Source organism: Dicentrarchus labrax, unplaced genomic scaffold, assembly GCF_905237075.1.
Source record: "Dicentrarchus labrax unplaced genomic scaffold, dlabrax2021, whole genome shotgun sequence".
In the NCBI taxonomy this organism is placed as follows: domain Eukaryota; kingdom Metazoa; phylum Chordata; class Actinopteri; family Moronidae; genus Dicentrarchus; species Dicentrarchus labrax.
Window position 1 is genome coordinate 7,691,337 of NW_026136721.1, and position 18,569 is coordinate 7,709,905.

General features: G+C 39.1%; 1 protein-coding gene across 2 annotated transcripts in view; it reads right to left on the reverse strand.

The window, feature by feature from the left end:
* Nucleotides 1-551: 551 nt before the first annotated feature.
* Nucleotides 552-18,569, reverse strand: part of wdr17 (WD repeat domain 17) — a 29,548-nt gene continuing 11,530 nt past the window's right edge. For both annotated transcript variants that reach the window (XM_051386068.1, XM_051386069.1), the window contains exons 7-32: nt 18,285-18,407; nt 17,790-17,977; nt 17,496-17,664; nt 17,132-17,223; nt 16,865-16,947; nt 16,658-16,744; nt 15,525-15,689; nt 14,688-14,803; nt 13,338-13,424; nt 11,779-11,928; nt 11,562-11,692; nt 10,020-10,145; nt 8,961-9,116; nt 7,716-7,780; nt 6,823-6,955; nt 6,560-6,648; nt 5,598-5,697; nt 5,264-5,403; nt 4,437-4,548; nt 4,172-4,313; nt 3,677-3,779; nt 3,424-3,525; nt 2,837-2,935; nt 1,625-1,692; nt 1,294-1,391; nt 552-1,205 (exon numbers count right to left, since the gene is read on the reverse strand). In XM_051386068.1, coding sequence (XP_051242028.1) covers nt 1,086-1,205; nt 1,294-1,391; nt 1,625-1,692; nt 2,837-2,935; nt 3,424-3,525; nt 3,677-3,779; nt 4,172-4,313; nt 4,437-4,548; nt 5,264-5,403; nt 5,598-5,697; nt 6,560-6,648; nt 6,823-6,955; nt 7,716-7,780; nt 8,961-9,116; nt 10,020-10,145; nt 11,562-11,692; nt 11,779-11,928; nt 13,338-13,424; nt 14,688-14,803; nt 15,525-15,689; nt 16,658-16,744; nt 16,865-16,947; nt 17,132-17,223; nt 17,496-17,664; nt 17,790-17,977; nt 18,285-18,407 — 3,044 coding nt within the window. In that variant the 3' untranslated portion in view covers nt 552-1,085. The remainder of the gene's footprint in view (nt 1,206-1,293; nt 1,392-1,624; nt 1,693-2,836; nt 2,936-3,423; nt 3,526-3,676; nt 3,780-4,171; nt 4,314-4,436; nt 4,549-5,263; nt 5,404-5,597; nt 5,698-6,559; nt 6,649-6,822; nt 6,956-7,715; nt 7,781-8,960; nt 9,117-10,019; nt 10,146-11,561; nt 11,693-11,778; nt 11,929-13,337; nt 13,425-14,687; nt 14,804-15,524; nt 15,690-16,657; nt 16,745-16,864; nt 16,948-17,131; nt 17,224-17,495; nt 17,665-17,789; nt 17,978-18,284; nt 18,408-18,569) is intronic.

Consider the following 18,569-nt stretch of genomic DNA (forward strand, 5'->3'; position numbering starts at 1 on the left):
ATGACAGTGGTTTAAGTCTTCTCATCAAAAAGTGAACAGGCAGTTTCTCAAACTGCTCCTTTAATACTCTTTCATGTGTCACAGCTGAAACCAATAAAGTTAATTAAGGGTTTGCCACTCATGAAGCAAAAAATACTTCTGACTGTCAGTACTTCATACAAACTATATTTGTGTATTAAACAGTTCCGGCACTGATTAGTGAATTGTTCTTGCACTCACATGCATGAGATACTGTTCATTCTTCTACATTATATGCATGAATTAATGCTTTTCCTTGATTTGTATTATCTGCAGTCAGATGCCTTCAGGCAGGAGATGCTGCTGCATTTGTAGCAAGAACACATATGTGTGACCGACTCTGTCTCTCCTGAGGCCATCTGTAGGCTTAGTATTGTCTCTGTATGTTTATGTACTTTACACATTCAGCTTGTTGTCTTTTACTACTGTGCTTGCTTATTACTAATTCATTTAGCTGTTTTTGTACTTTGCTGTTTTTGCGGTCTGCGTGCTATTTTTGGTATTAATATGGTTGGAACACAATAAGGCTCACATAAATCTCCAATGGTTGCTTTATTCCAGTATTTTCTTTTTTACAACAATAGAACAAAGTAATTCAGATTTATACCCTGTATATACATGCTCATTCTTTGAGAAAGTGTTAGCTGGAGAAAAAGAGGGAATCCTACCAAATAAATCACATATCTCATTCAATAAGAATCCCCCTTCACAATTAAAGCATGATGATTTTGTTGGCTAAGTTCTCATCACGTAACGGCTAAGCTATCAAAACCATGAGCTTGTTTGAAACTGACTCATCCTCACAGAATCACAAATGCATTATTTGTTGATGTCACCACGTTTGTTGCTCTCAGTAAATTATAAAATGCAGTTGGCCACTTAGCTGAAGCACAAAAATGTTATTTGCAGCCCAGCTTTCCTTTTTTTTTTTCCATTACTACACTTCAGTCTCTGGCTTTTGTTTCTTCTTTCCTTCCAATCTGTTAACCCCTTCCCTTGGAATGCCCTCTTTATGTGTGTGTGTGTGTGTGTGTGTGTGTGTGTGTGTGTGTGTGTGTGTGTGTGTGTTAGAAGGGGTTGATGCGGAGTCCTGTTCCCAAAGGGGAGAAGGGGTTGACTTTTGCCCACATTAGAGCATCGTTAAGGGAGATTGCTGATTTACCGTCCTCCAGCAAAAACACTGGACCCTGCACATTTAAAAGAAGAGAATCATGAGAAAAGGCACAAGTTGTCAAGACATATCAGTGCAGATACATAAAATACAGAAACACACACCTGTATTCTGTGTCCAGTGAAACAGGACAGTTGAACATCTGAGTGGCTCGGCAGATTGGAGCCGGTCACATAATCAGCACCACACAGGACCAACGCAGCTGGGAGAGAGAGGAAACTTGTTACGGGTTAATGATTACAAATAATATGTATTCACTATCATCACAGAATAACTGTCAAACCAACCTAATAGACAGTCCATTGTTATTCATGGAGCCTAGTTCCATCTAAACCACACTCCATCCAATCAGAGAGCCAATTACACACACACAGCAGCCAATCACTAATCAGCATACTCTTCATCACCCACTATGTTGAGAACAGTTATTTTTACCAGAGTCTGTTGGCTGGATTCTGCTCTCAAGGCAGCTGTACTCCTCTCTTTGACACTCTGATGGAGGACTGTTGAAACAGACAGACAGAGATACAGTTAATGCACATAAGCAATGTAGAGGTCACTGTTAGTGGAACTATGCCTGTGCATTTAAACATGTGGTACATAGATGTAGAGCAGGTTAAAGATCCATTGTGTAACATGTATGAAGATCTATTAGAGCCTTTCATGTTTTTTTTTAATGTTCCTCAGCCTCGCCACTCTCGGACCTTTTCTGTCTTTAAAAAACAAATACTGAACATGACATCCCATCTCCTGTGACTGGCTTGTCAGTAGTGCTGTATTTCACTATTGCAGTTATTGCGACAGCCTTATTCTGGGCTACTGTAGAAACATGGTGGTCCAACATGCTGGCCTCCACATAACAGCAGCCATTTCCTCTGTAGATAAAAACAGCTCATTCTAAGGTAACCAAAACACAATGATTCTTATTTTCAGGTGATTATACACTAATGAAAACATACCTATGGATATTATATTTTCTGCCTAAATGTTACACACTGGACCTTTAAATTTGTCTATTTTAAGTCTGTTTCATACACACAAACCCAACTAAGTCTGATCTGTCAAGACGCTCTAGCCTTTCTTGCCTCACTGATCCTAACAAAGCTCCACAGCACTGCAAGCTCCTCCTTGGTGAACTTAACATGAGGCTCAGTCTCTCCTCATCAACAAGTCCTTGATACCTCAAAAAGATGTTTATCTTCAGTCACCAGATCTGCCAGTCAGACAGGGACACTGTCACTACTCAGGACAACACATCCATCTCCCCAGAGGGGGATTCAGCTGCTCTTCAAGTCAGCTTAACCCCCTCCTCTCCTGTGTTGCCTTGGTAACTGGACTCATCATGGCCTTAGCTTTTGGCTCTCTTTTGGGTGAGCTGAGACTAGACATGATTATAATGCAGAGTCGTGACTGTGACGACCACCTCAGTGTTCTCCTCTTCACCATCTGCCTCTTTAGCATCATTTCCATTACACAGATGACCTACGTCACCACCTTCCTCTTTAAACCTCTCATCACTCTTGGCCCAATTAGTGTTCATTTGTATGTTTTCTTTTTTACAATATTTATGTATTTTGTGGTGTTACTAACAATATTGAATTGTAATAACATTATCTTTGTGCGTGTGTGTTTATCTGTGTAACCTACTTGCTGTTGCTTTGTGTGCAGGCCCGCCAGGCATCCAGCTCCACTGACAGCTGCTCAATCTTCAGAGGAACACACACCTCCCTCCGCTTTAACAACTGACTGAGAAACAGAAAGGAAAACATGGTAGTTACTTACAAATCATTAATCCAGTTTCACCCTGATTATGGCAGTTATCTAAGTAAAGCAATACTGAATGAGCAGCTTCACGTCAGGCATCAAATCATCAACGCAAAACACAGAGCCCATTACTGCTGTACACCCAATAATAATCTCTACAATGACCACAAGGTATGAATACAGATCCTGGATTTACATCTGCATTAGTATTGTAATGAGTCTTAAAATAAAGGCTTAAAACTAAGAAACAGTTAGAGTTCCTAATCTTCCTCATTACTAAACGAAACCCTCAGGCAGTATGTATGTATTATCAGCAAAATGGAAGCAAAAATTTGAAGTATATTTAACCAGCACTAAACCTTTTTGATACATGCAGAACACATCAGAAAAGACTGTAGACTGTGAGTTTAAACGACTCCATGTTAAATAAAGAATCATTAACACACACACACACACAGCTGTGTGTCTACCTGGTGTATTCGTAGAGTGCAGGTACGATGCTGGAGTACTGTCTTCTAATGGCAAGCAGACCTCCAATATACCCACACAGGATCAACAGTTCACTGCGGGTTCTACACACACACACACACAACACACACACACACACACACACACACACACAAAGACCTGGATGATGATCAAGTCTGACAAAGTATAGGCAGTAAGAGCATCATGGAAAATAATTAAAAGAACTACTAATACTAAAGTAATAAATGTTCTTACTCAGTCAACTTGGCCATGATGAGGCGGTCGGTTCTGATGTAACTCATTAGGTCCAGGATTGGCTGAACGCTATCCACGGTCCAGTCAGAACCAGACAGCTGCTCTGGTGAAGAGGAATGGTAAAGAGAGTTTCTGATTAATCGGGAAGACAGAAGTTTTTCTTCATTCTGACACTGGTTGCAAAGCATAAGAAAGCATTTAGTTATTTATTTAGTTAGTTATTGTGAGAACTAATATGGATAGGCATATATGTTTGTAGTCAACAGTTACATCATATCAGTTGAGAAGTACAGATTTGGTGGGAGGATCACAAAGTGGCTAAATTACAATATAATTTTGACCAAAAGAAAAAAGTAAAATATTGCCTCATTTAAGAATAAAATATAAAATCAAATCAATCACACCAACTAATGGCATATCAGACAGAATCTTGCCAACTGTTTATATGTTAAGGCAGGTAACAACACACACACAATGTAACTGAGTTGTCAGTACCTTTAACGTGATCTATCCCTATGTGAAGGGCACTCTCGGGTTCAGAGCTCAGCAGGTGGAATTTAACTGCTGAAAACAAATCTCCTTCACACATGGCTGCTTCTGCCAAGGCCTTACACTCCTCTAATGAAGGGAGACCGCACTTGAATGACAAACAACACATAATCATAGTCACTATCATAAATATATACATATAAATATCATCTACATCAAACATCCATTCCATTTCATCCAAAACATGTCTTAGATTAAACACACTGCTCACCCTTTCATGCAACTGGTTGATTTCAGCAGCACTTCCTGGGTAAAATGCACACAGCTTAGCCAATAAAATGCTGTTGTCGGGAATCATTCGCAGTAGGTCAGCTGAGAGCTCCCTAAATGTAAACACAATAAAGATAAGAGTGTGCTTTGTGTGCTACACCTTAGCAGCAGCCACTGCAGATGTGTTGTTGTGCATTGTAAACATACTCCTACTCCTAATTGATTCATGCAGAGGTGAATTTTGGCTTGATTTAAAAAGTTCAAGATGAAATAAGTTCATCCCTACTGTCTGGCTAGATATGTGAAATTGAGTGTCCTGTTACACAGGGGTAAGTGGTCTGCCGGTAGTTGCTTTCACTGGGCTTCAACAAGGGTTTGCAGTAGATAAGGAGTTCGGTCTAGACCTGCTCTATTTGAAAAGTGTCCTGAAATAACTTCTGTTATGAATTGGCGCTATACAAATAAAATTGAATTGAATTGAATTGAATTGAATAGAACACCCCCAGTTTGGAGAAGCAGACAGGAGTACCAGCACTGAAGCTATAAGCAATATACTGCTGTGTCCTTTTCCAAACTGGGGGTCTACTGTTGGTTGTACACTGACTGACTGCATACAACCCCACTTCACTCATCCACTAACAGTATATGAGCACATTCTTGGTGGGGGTTGCAACACTAAGGGACCAAAATCACCAAAAATTGCTTGAAAGTAGGAGACAACAAATATACAAGTATACATTTTAAAAGAAAAGAAATTACACTACAAAGTAAAAATTGGAAACTTCTTTTAACAAAATAATAACTGGACATGCATAGATGGAGACATACCATGTAGGTGTGGTCATGTACTTCCTGGCTAAGAGTTCAAGGCAGTATGCAGTGCTCTGATTGGCTGCCTCTCCCAGGCTGAGGCCGACACATGCAGCCAACTCCAGCTCATTACCTCGGATGAGGCTGGACATGGCTAGCTAAAACCATAACACACACATACACACACATTTCAGACACATTTTTAAAGTCTGTTTTCTTATTATTATCATGAATGATCAGTAATGCTAAAGGAGATGAAACTGCATCATATTCTTCATTTCAGGGCACATTACGTATAGAAACAAATATAGTGTAGGTAATAATGGTGATGTGCACAGACTGTGGTGTGTACCTGGACGTTGTCCACAGCTAGGTGGCAGCATGCAGCAAGGACAGAGCTTCCGTCCTGGAAGTACCACTCAGCTAGTTCCTTACACACCTTATGGAGGAGACTGGATGGGGAAAAAAAGCTAATAAAGCCAGGGATTGTGCTCAAAACACAGCAGCCCAAATATATCCTGGGGTTAATTTCAGAGAGCAGTCAAATTAACCTAAACTTTTACTAGCAAGAATGACAAGCTTATTTTGTTTTTTACAAGACCAAAGCAAGAAGCACAGTATTAAGACATTTTGCCATGTTGGCAAAAAGATGAGTGTTTGGGAATATGAATGAGCAAAGTAGAAGAAGTGCTGTAGGAGTGGTTTAAGAAGTTATTATTGGCATTTTGAGCCACTGTGAAACCTGATAACTACTGGGATATATTGGAATCACAGCTGACTACAGCTTCTGTTCTACTCGATTAAGAAAAACTACAAACTTTTGGTTGGAGAACATTTGGACCGTTCAGCTTTCAACTGAATTCTTCTCTTTTTTTTCTCATGTGCTGTTTTCCATGCTGAAAATAATAATTTGCCAAAAGTAATCCCTAATTAATATTGTTAGTAAAAAAGGCCATATTTAAAGGTTGTCATAGTGACATCCGCATTATAACTATCCTGTTGATTACCTGTTGGCTTTTAAACTACTCAGTTGTTTGATTAAATGTGTCTGTCTTTCTGCTGTGGACTGTAGTAAACCTTTTTCACTCCAACTTTAATGCCAAGTGTCTACATTTGACAGAGACAGAGAATACCAACACAGTATGTTGGCAAACAGCCGCTTCAGTCTGAACCTATGTGTACCTGTGTGTCAGATTTGTTCTGCCCATTTTGGTTAAATGTTAATTTCAAGTTCAGATCAAAACAAACACAACAAAGCTAAATAAATAACAGAATATTATCCTTGGTGTGTGCGTGTGTGTTTGTGTGCCAAACCTCTGGTATTGTTGTCTGTTATCCACATCATTAGTCGTGTGGTTGACTGGAGAGCTCTGAGGTGCACGAATGTTCCCTTCACACGCTCCCTAAAAGTAAAGAATGTTATTATTTTATTATTTCTGATTAATATTATCACAAGCATCAAAATTACTGTTCAATGCTTTCCTCAACCCTCTGTCTTTGTCCCTTGTTACTTAGTTATCCACCCCTCCTCCTCCTCATGCACCCATCTGACACTATTTATCATCATCTCTGTGTACCTGTGCTATTATTAAGGCTTCCAGCAGTTGTCCTCTGCCAGTGAAGAAAGTTACAAGTTTTTTTATGTCTCCTGTGGCGATGCAGTATGGGATAGCATCATCATTATCTTCAGCCATCAGCTGGTCGGCTCTCCTGCAACATGAGCATATTAAAATGACATACATAATTATTATTATTCAATCTTTATAATGATATAATAATTATTATGCCATTATACACCATGCAATACATTAATATACAAAAATTGGTAAAACTGAGATGACAAAATAAATGACAAAGTTGTTCACATGGACTGCAGCACACATTCTGTGATTCTTTTTTACATTTCATTTATGATTATTCATGTTCTAATGTTATTTAGGGGCTTCCTATTGATCTGCTGCATAATCAGCAGCTGTGTTCTTTGTTCTGTCTCTCTCCTACTATGGAGCAATATTCTGAGTTCCCTTTCTGTAAATGGTCTTTAGAGTAAAAAAAACACATTCAAGTGAAATCTGATTCTAATAAATTATACCTTTTAGAAAAACAACACAGAAAACAAGAAGCCTTCCAGGCTTAACACCCAAGCATGGGGGGTTGGACACAATAGACCTTTTTTCAAGGCAAACATTTTGACATGTCACAACAGGAAAAGTACAGGTGTAAATAAAAACATTGTTTTGCATTCCATTTAGGTGTGCCAGTTTCAGGGCTCCGGCAGTGTGCATGCTGTCTCACTGGCTCTGCTTACTGAAGCCATCATGAATGTTACTAGTAACAAAGCAACAACAACACAACATAATGCAGTTAACAACAACAGTAATATAAATACTACCCTTTGTGAAGAGTAGTAGTGTTTTTTGTTGACACTGTGTCAGGACTGGGTTTGATTTAACTCTTAAACATGGTTTACCTCTGCATGAGTTTCTTCCAGTACTTCATGGAGACTCCTGGTGCCACAGATAATGCTTTCTCCCACTGAAAGAGAGATAAATGTCTGATTTGACATCTTGTCAATGGGATAGGAAAATAAATCCCTATCGTGCATCCCTAATAATAATGCTCACTCCATAATTTTCTTTCTATTCATTTCTGTCTCGTCTTGTCTCTGATAATAGAAATATAATAATTACAGCGACTGTGACCAACAACCCATTTATTAAAATGTGATCTGTATCCAGACACATAATCCAGGAAAATGCATGTTAGTGCAAGGTGTAAATGCGTCATTATCATTAAGAAATGTGATCAAATCTTCCTGACCAGACCTGGAGGGAGTCTGGCTTTGGCATTGCACGTGAATCTTAGGTAGGTGTAATCTATACAACATGCTGGAATTCGTACACAAAATAACTGATACAGATAGTATGTATGAAATATAGGTTGTTGTAATGCCTCTAATTACTGATTATACGATTATTCTGTGCCATGAAAGTGGCAAAAGATGCGTTATTCAACAGAACTGTGTGAAAAAATTTGCTACCAATCAAATTACTCACGTTGATTTTGCTCTGGAGGACAGAGATCCAATCTCAATGAGCATAACAAGAACGCATTAAAAAAACAGGTGTAAATGCAAAGGGAAAGATTGCATTTTAATACCAGTGTAAATGGGGTACAAATATACTTCAAGCTAAGAGCTGGCTGTTTTGTTAGAACCTGTTTGATGATGCCCAGATGTCACTCTCCATGACCTCTTCAAACACCTACTTTCTGTCTCTGCAGCTGCTGCCTGCAGCTGCCGTTCTGCCTCAGCTCTCACTCTCCACTCTGTCAGAAGTCCTAAAGGCCAGCCCATCTCTTTTCAACTTTTTTCACCTCCACTTTCCACTTGCAGACTCTTGGATTGAGTATGACAAGCATAGCTTTTTACTGGTTTCACTGACTACATTGTGGCAGGGCCAAAAATGGAGTCCCAGAAATCAGTAACATCAGTGTTTTGACGACTGCCGAGGAACTTTCAATTTTCACAATTCAAAACTATAGAGAAAATATATATAGTCATAAAAAAGGCACTAAGATGGAGCCAGCCAATGATTAAAGAACATGTTGGTAAAAATTAAAATGGTCGGAGTCAATTCAGTTTTCTTGAGAGAAAAATAACCACACACACACACACACACACACACACACACACACACGCGCGCGTGCTCCGTACCTGTCCCAGCTCCACCATTAGTTCACAGTATCGTTGGATCTGTCCCAGTCTCAGATGGATGTCTGCTGCTTCTTTCAGCCTCTCCTCTTTACTTGGAGCTCCGATACCTCCTCCAAATTTAGACATCTTGACTATAGTGAGCTCCTGGGCTTCAGACTGAAAGAAAATGGGACAAAGGGAAGAAACAAAAGTCAAGTGACAAAGGAGACACTTTTGAACCTGTGATACATTCCTTTCTGAATCATCTTAAATGGACTTTGGTTGAAGAGAACAGAATAAACAATTCCCAATATGTTCTAGTCTTCTTCTCCCTAAATAAAATTGATAGTGTGTGGATGAAGCCAAATAAACTCTTGTTTGTATCATCTTAGATGGACTGAATAGAACAGAAGAAAATGCTGGGCAGGTAGTACAAAAACAAGCTAAAAACATGCCTGGATTTCCAATATTTTATTTTTATTTTATTATCATAAGCTCTCATTATATTTATTTGATGTATGTTCTCTAACTTCTCTACTGTTTTGACCTTATCATCAAGCAGGTATTATTTTTTCCATCTTATGTTCCATTAGTCACGGCAGTCAGTTTTTATTATGTGAAGCACTTGGGATCTTCTTCAAATAAAGTTTAATTATAACTATTATTATTACAACTACTGTGCTTTTCCTAATGTCTGGCCAGGTTAAAGAGACAATTTATAGACCTTATTATCTATCTATTATTTGCTCATGCCTTTTTCTGTAGTGCCTGTAGTACTTTTTTACGTGTGTTGGTGCAGCTGTTCGTACTTGACTGTGTAAATCATTAGTGAGGAGAAAAACAAGCAGGCTAATAACAATATTTACAGAGAGCACTTATCTCCCTGTTTAGGGACAGAAGTCGCTGTATTTATTTGGTTCTCCTCGAGTGAAGTACACTTCTCTGGGTCTGTCCATTTGGTGATTTGATTGGCTGTCATTTGGGGAAGGGCTTGTAACAAGCTGCTCCTTCATGTGCTCTCTCTGGGTTTCTGCACACACGGTGACCTTCCTGTTTGAAGAGGGAATCAGAGCTACGTACCGTTTTAAACTTAAGCAGGTGTTTCATGTGCATCACTCCCTTGCTGTAGCTGGCTGGCAGCAGCGAGTCATCCTGGCCATTGATGACTGACACCAAGTCCCACAGGTTGCTGCTGCCTCCTGGAGGCTGACACAGGATAGAGTACACACACAAATGCATTCAGAAACACACACAAATAAATATGTTGCCCACATTTTTGTAATTTTTTTCACAAATATGTATGTATCAGTTCTACTAATTGTACTTTTATTTAGCTTTTTCTGCTGTTGTTGTGGATGCTGTGTTCCACCACATGCAAGGAGCATTGAAAGAATTAAACTTTACAGAGTAAAAAGACTCAAAATGAAGTTGGTAAAGTGGTTGGAAATAAACTTGTATACTTTGTATGTATTGTTCAAATTTGAACTGAAAAGTCTTAATATTTGCTCATGTTTAAGTCACCACAGAGCTCTCCCCTCACTGACTTCAAATCGCAACAGAAATACATTTTTTACTCTTTTTTGTGAAGAGAAGCCATATCAAGGCCTTTTCTTTTCTAATCTGCGTTTGATTTGCATTTCCTATGAGTAAACATACAATAAAGGTTGTGTGTACGAGAGAGCCTTGTGTTGACTCACCTTCCACTTGCGTTCTGAAGTCAAACAGTTAAAATGAGCCTTGTGAAGAATCAACAAAGCTGCACTTATGGTTAAACCCTGGGCTCTGGGCCATGTGTTACATGACTGCAGTAATGGCAGTTAAACCCTGAATGTTTTTGGGCTAAATCTTAGCTATGGAAGCTCCTGGAATGTGGACATTAAACGTACTGCAAAGAGTTTTTAACTTGTTATGAAACAGTCTCTATCATATTTCTATATAGTTATTCTTAACGCCTGCAACCAGCTCAGATTCCTATTTAAATCAATATAACGAGGCAGTGAAAAACGTTCTTATCCACAGGGGCTGCCAGAATCAACACAAAATGAAAGTTCCTTGTAGGGGGATTTAAGAAGGCTGCTCATTACTCATCTCAAAAAAGACATTTTTTGAAGAAAAACCTGGAGTTGCACAGAAAAGAGAGATAAACCAGAGCAAAAGTTATGGAAGCTATAGATAGATGGAATAATAGAGTCTGGGTGCTAATTACGCAATTATGCTCCCTTATTTCCATTTAATCAACTAAAATGTTATCTAATACACTGAATAGTGTTTCAGCAACAGAGAGAACCTTCTCAAATGGTTTGCAAACAAGAGATTCAGATATATTTATTATATATTTCTGCATTTGTAAATTGATTTCCAGTTCTAAATCATCTAATCTGCAATAGGAAACATCAGCTTAGCACAGGTATGGTAGTCTTTAATAAATGATGAAAACAATCTCACAACCCACACACACATTTAGCAGCAGAAACATCTGCATGCGTGTATACCTAACCTGAGGCAAAATCATGCCCTAGCTGTGTGTTGCGTGCTGTGAGATTAACTGCTTAGAATGAAGACACAGACTGCACCAGAGCATGGCATCATCTAATGACAAAAGAGCATTCAGAATGTAGTTACCGAAAAGCATTCAGAGAACCAGCGTAGCTTCTTGGCCCTGATGTCTAAGCTCAGTTTATCCAACTCCTGCTTGATGTCTCGGGACACTTTACCACAGAGCAGCGGGGGTGAGCCAGGAACCATGGCTGTGTCTGCGGAGACACACAACCAACACACTTAGACGAGGTTTTGGAACACAACACCATAAAACAAAAACAGAACGGTAGTCTGTTCTCACCTGTGTTTCCTATGATCTTTTCCCAGGGCTGGTCGGTGATGATGTTCAGCAGCAGTGGAGAGATGAGGGGTGTGAGAGACCACAGCCTCACAGTGCTGTCTCTGCTACAGCTGGCCATAGTGAACGGACGGCTCTGATGACATGTTAAACCTACAGATAGGGATGAGAAGACATACTGATATTATCACAATTAGTGCTGTCAGTTTAACGCGTTATTAACGCCGTTAACGCAAACCAATTTTATCGGCGTCAATTTTTTTATTGCGAGATTAACGCCTGGCACACTTTGTAGTTTTTTTCACATGCTGTTGCCACAACTAGTAACGTTATAAAAACTACAAAACCACACCGGATCTAGCTAGACCGGAAACAAAACAACAGGCACGCCGCACACACTTGTTTAAGAGTAGTAGACGTTACGTTTTAAGTGGATGGCGAGGGCGAGACGCCGAAATGGATGGATTCCTTGTTGTCTGAAAATGTCAACAGGCTTGTCTGTTTGAGTAAGTGGCTCAAAGCAAAGAAGTAGTAGGCTTACCTTTTATTGGTAACCGTTACTGTTCATTCTTTCTGAAATAAGAGGCTGGGTTGAGCCTCTGGTGAATAAAGAGCAGTAGACTGACTGCTATGTTCAAAGCAAACTTGAGAAAAGTATTAAGCCATGGTTTAACTGCACTATAGGCTGAGTCCTAGTTTACCTTACATGTGCACTTTGTAATTTTATTTTGTATCGCCCTGTTTTGATCCCTTAGAAAGGGCTGTTGAAGGGGCTGTTTGTGTGTTGAATATTTTTTTCACCCTTTTATTGATGGACAGTGTTACATGGTGTGAGACATTATTTGCTCCAAGTGAGAATGTTAGTGTGAAATTGAACACTACAGTATATGCCAATGTTGTTTTCAATAAAAACAACATTTGCACAAAGCAAGCCAATCCATGTTGATAAGAGCATTAAAATGAGAAAAAATAATGGGACAAAAAGAAACCAAGGGACATTTAGAATAGATACAAATATGCGATTAATTGCGAGTTAACTATGACATTAATGCGATTAATCAAGATTAAATATTTGAATCGTTTGACAGCACTAATCACAATAAAAAACACATTTGTCGTGGTGAATTTCCATTATTGGGATAATCGTGAAACAGTATAATCCCCAGGAGTGACTTGAAAAAGCAGTCTAGCATGTTAATGTAATGAGTCCTATATTGATTTCCTGATTTATTTTTAATTGCCACAAGGAGAGCTTGCATATTTCCATAAATTCCAAAATCCTAAGCCTGGCACCATGGCTGGCTTGCCCATTCTATCCCCTACAAAAAAAGTTAAATAGGATGTTCAATACATGGAATAACAAAATAACGGATTGCAATGTACTGTGATTTTCTAAAACCAATAAAAACTTTTGTTTACTGTAGATTACATTTTAGTCTACAGCACTTAATTTCATGTAACCAAGAGTTTTTATTGCCTTTTTAATGAATGACCTCATTCATCACATGCTTTACGTCATATATGTGCAGTATTAATAGTCTAGTAGGCTGTTCTTGTCTTACCATACACATCGGCTCCGTGGTCGTAGACTGTATCCAGACATGTGCCATCTCTTGTGTCCCAAACTCTGATTGTATAATCCCAAGAACCTACAAAATGATACAACATTTTATCATTTCAATACAGCACACTCTGGGAGTATAGTTGCATTACTATAAAATACAGTTAATTTTACATCATACACCTGCCCTGTATCTGATCTGTAATATATTACTGGCTCCATGCAAGTAGACCACTACACGAGTAAGGCTTGACACAGTTGTATACCAGTTGCTCATCTGTCTGCTAAATGGTTGCAGAGATTTTAAAATCATGGAAGGAGCTTTGAACTCTGAACTGCAGAGATTATATATTTGTTGGATCGGTCAGTTACCTCTGTCATAGCTAACATTAGCCATATAAGCTAATTATTGTTACTGTTGATGTGAAATGTCAGCTGGCTACAGCATCACATTTACTGGCATACAGACATTCTCTTGTTGTGTCTAGTCTCTACATCCATTTTTCAGTTTAAACACATAAATGAAAGCTTTTACCACTAATTTCATGTCACTTGTCATGTTGTGCTCACTATGGTGTGGACTGGTGTTGTAATGGTAAATAAATATAGATAACAAAAAACCTTGTTATAATATGAAGTTGCTGGTCTTCCCAGAATGACTATATGAGCTGCAAGTACCTGTGGATAAACCTATGTATAATCCTCTCAAGATTACAGAGTAGATGTGTATATGTTGTTGTAGTTTCCCACAGCTGCCACTAGATGCTACTAAAGAGCCTTATTTTACTGTCAGCACATTTAACATTATTGAGCCATTATAGTCTTTGAATTTATTTATTTTTTGGGGACAATGCAATTTAACACAGTTCCAATACAAAGCATGGACACAGAGGTCACACTCTCTGTACTGTGCAACTTGTCACTGAAAAGTTAAAAAATATATAGTGACACAAAAGTATGTTGGTCATATGATTAAACTGTTAGAAAGCCAATGTTGAAACACACATTGCCTTGGTACCTTGATATCTGTTGGCCTGTTTGAAGTACATTGGGCACATACACTGACAAGCAGGTACACAAGCAGCTCCACAGTGTGTAGACCATTATATTATGTTGATTACAAAACAGGGTTTCTGCATGTTTCAACAGGTTTTAAGACATTTTTAAGACAATTAACATTGCAGTTTGTATTGGTTCCATGTTGGTTTGGTTTTGTAGTTGTTACAGCATGATCAGTACATACTTCTCCCAGAAACATATTTAAGAAAAAGCACATTTTACAGGTAACATTGACTTCATTAAACCAATCAATTTTTAAGACCAAGTCATATTACAGTTTTAGTGACCTTACCTGAAATGAGGAGGTAAGGAACCTCTGCGTTCCACATCAAGCCTCTGACTGGAGCTGTATGACCACTCAGCACATTAATGCACGCGTCCTGTGTGTAGTCCCATATACGAACAGTACTGCAGAGACAGACACACAGCAGGGATTTCAATTCATTTCAACCGATTACTTCAAGGCCGGATACTTTTTCTTTTCGTTTTCTTTACCATATAAACTCCAGGTATTTACATATGTGACTGCAGAGTTATAAATGATAAATCATTCTTTTGTGTGTTTATCTGCAGATCATAACAAAAAATAAAGGTTATGCTAAACATTAATGATAAATAAACCTGTAACAGCATCTAAACTGATGTGATAAATTGAATATGGGGTTGGTAACTTAATTATTGTAATACACAATACATATCTATAGAATATCTGGACAAATGAAACATTTACTTACATTTATAAATGCAGAGTTTCCATGTTAACTCTACAAAACCTCTCTATAAAAAGCTGTTAGCAATGGGACTGCATCCTTATAGTTTTCATTCCATTTAGGGTTTTAAGAAGACACATACAATACATGTTTCATATTTGCCAATCAATACATACAGGCAGTTAAAACACAATGTCCTTTTTTGTAATGCACACATTTGTTTTTGTACCTCATCATTATCTGCTGCAGTGACTCAGTTCAGTTAAATGTATTAGTATAGCGCAAAATCCAAGCAAAAGTCATGTCAGGACACTATAGAGCAGGTCTAGACTGTTCCCCATTAAATGTCTCATCTCATCCAAGAAGAACATCTTGAACAGTCTGTATTATTACCCCTAGCTCTCTGTGTCTGTACTCACCCATCATCTGATCCAGAACACAGTATCCCCTCTCTGAGTGGAGACCAGCGGACATGGAATACTTTGGCTAAGTGCCCAGTGAAGACCTTCAGAGGCTGATCGGAGCTGGTGGCCAGGTAGTACACGCGGACGTTTTTATCCTCACAGCCTGTTGCTATCATATCCCTACAGACAGAGAGGAAGAGGCGGGAGGATATGTGTAAAACTGTGGCCACATGTTAGCAACTACCAGATGGCACAAAACAGAGTTAATGTGTTTGAACATCACTATAGAGGGTAAGGGTTGGTACGGTCTGATTTTGCATTGACAGTAATTCAATGTTGTTCAATGTTCACTAAGGACCTCATGTGTTTGAAAACCCCTCTGTCTCTGTATGTCCTTTCTATTCTCCTCTGACACCTACACTTATCTCCATCCTTTCTCACAAAGACTCATTTGTTCAAATTTGTCATGGTTTGGGTTTTTTATTGGCTATTTCATGTTTTATTTTGTAGTTTTCCTCCTATTGTCTAGTTTTGCTTTACTTCCTGTCTTTGTCTTTTACCTGCTGTTTTTGATTGTTTGTCCAAAATGTGGTTGTCCTTTCAACATAGACAAGCCTAGCACATAGCATATCTTAGTACAGGAAAAGAGAAAGTAGACTGAGGCTAACTCGATTGTTATTGGATCACAGAGCCAAAAGGGGCGGGACTTAGGGACACATTTTTACCTGGTAATTAATTATTAAATGGACCTGTACTAACACGCCTTTCTAGTCTTCCGACCACTCAAAGCGCTTTTACACTACGTGCCACATTCACACAGCGATGGCAAAGTCCATCAAACAGAAACTAACACATTCACACACCGATGCACAGCATCAGGAGCAATTTGGGATTCAGTATCTTGCTCAAGGACACCTCAACATGTGGTGGGAGGAGCCGGGGATCGAACCAGCCTTCTGCTTGCCTTACATATAATCCATTACCAAGTAATGTGTTTATGTTTCTTTTGAAGATATTTTTTTAAGTCTTTCAGGTCCTGTTATATGTGTATAAACTGTTCAAATAAGTGAAATAAATGAATAGGTCTGCCACACGTAGAGGTCACCATCTAATGCATACTGACTACCCCGCTGAGAAAGATGGCTTACTTGTTATTCTGGCTCCAGTCACATCCAAATACAGCAGCAGGATGTTTGTACTTATGGAGGATTTTACCATCGATGGTCCGGATGATACTGTTGACAAAACAATATAAAACACATAAGACTCTCTATGAAGCACACATATTATGCTTTCTTCATAATGGAGCAAACTCTTTTCAGAAAGGAGGTCTACTGAGGAAGATGAGAACTCACCAGAATCCATCTCCACTACAGGTAGCAATCCTCTTAGAATCTTTATGGCTCCATGATATACAGAATATACCGTTCTTACCATGCTGGAGGAAGACAGAGAAGGCCATCATTTTTAATAGGCTGGGGTTGTTACAGTTCATTGTACACTTACTGTTATGCATTGAATGTATCAACATGTCAGTACAAAGCTATATTGATGCACTGGTAATTTTCATACATTAATGACACACAGATTTAAAGACATTTTCCACAGAGAGTCAAAGTAACCTCATTAAAGCGAGTGATGATCTTTCCTTTCCTGACATCCCAGATGAACGCTCCGTTACGAGACGTCGCCCCTGCGATGCAGTTCAAGTCTCCTTCAAAACACACCAAAACACACACAGACAGAAAGGTCACCAACTTTAACATGAGCAATAGATGATACACTTTACTGAGATATTGTTGCTGGGATGGAAGTCTTTTGAACTATATAACTGACTAGTTTGTGTATGTGCTTGTCTTTTGTGGGCTGAGATAAGTCATTCCTGCTTCTTCCTGGTTGCAGAGGTTTCACACACACATTTTTGTGTGCAGCTGTATGCATGCATGTGCTCGTGTGTGTGGATGTATGGAGATGGAGATGATCTACCTGGAGCCCAGGACAGTGAGTAGACCACTCCTTCATTGCCAGGGGAGGTGTAAACAGCTGTTAGTGTGTTTGTGTCCCAGATTTTGATGGTTCCATCAAAACTAGCTGTGGCCAGCAGGTTGGGATCATCTGGTTTAAACTTACAGTCAAAGATAGTCTCTACATGACCCTGAAACGGTAGAAAAACAGAGGAAAAGAGCAAAGAGCATGATCTTTTATTGGTTTGTTCATTCAGTAATGTGTTAGCATGTGTAGGCTGTTGACTAAAAAAATAACAAAAATATTACGGAATACCAAGTCTCGTAGGAAGTCCCACTTCTTGGCCCCCATGTCGTAGAGTCCCACCCCTCCATCCATGAAACAGCACACAGCGTGGCCAGGGGGCAGAGAGAAGGACCGGTTCTGTGAAAGGGTTGGGGGAGGTACTGCCTCACTGGTGGAACTGGTGTGCTGACTTTTACTGGGAGAAGAGGAACTCTGAGCTGCAGAGACAGTGTAGAAAGGAGAAAATATCTGGTGTGCTATTCAAGAAATCATAAAGAGGAACATCCTTACATTTCTTAACAGTTTCGAGCTTATTTCAGGGACTTACCTTAGCGCTGCTGAGTTAATCACATGAAGACTTACAACAAGAGAAGTACTACTGGTCAGTGTTTGAATAGCTGCTTTAGAGTTTCTGTAGATTTCACCAACCTGAAACCAGGAACTCCTGCACCTTGTAACAGTTGTGGTGCATGGATTTTAATTTATACCACATGTAAGTACAAAATGCTTTATTCTTATTCTTACCTTTCTTGGCGAGAGGGGAGTTGAGGACATGTAAAGCATGAAATCCAGTCTTTTTCAGTTTAAAGCTGTCCAAAGGAGTGGAGCGAGACACATTCCATACCCTCAACACTCCAACCTGGGAGTCTGACACAGACAAACATAAATCAGTTAGAAGATATCAAAGGTCTCTCCCATAATGTAAATGTGCTGAATATTTTTCTTGCTCCATAAACTTCCTCTCACAGAAACACATTCTTACTCCCACCTTGTCAAAAACTGCAGCTTGGTCAGTTGCCCTCTGCTTAT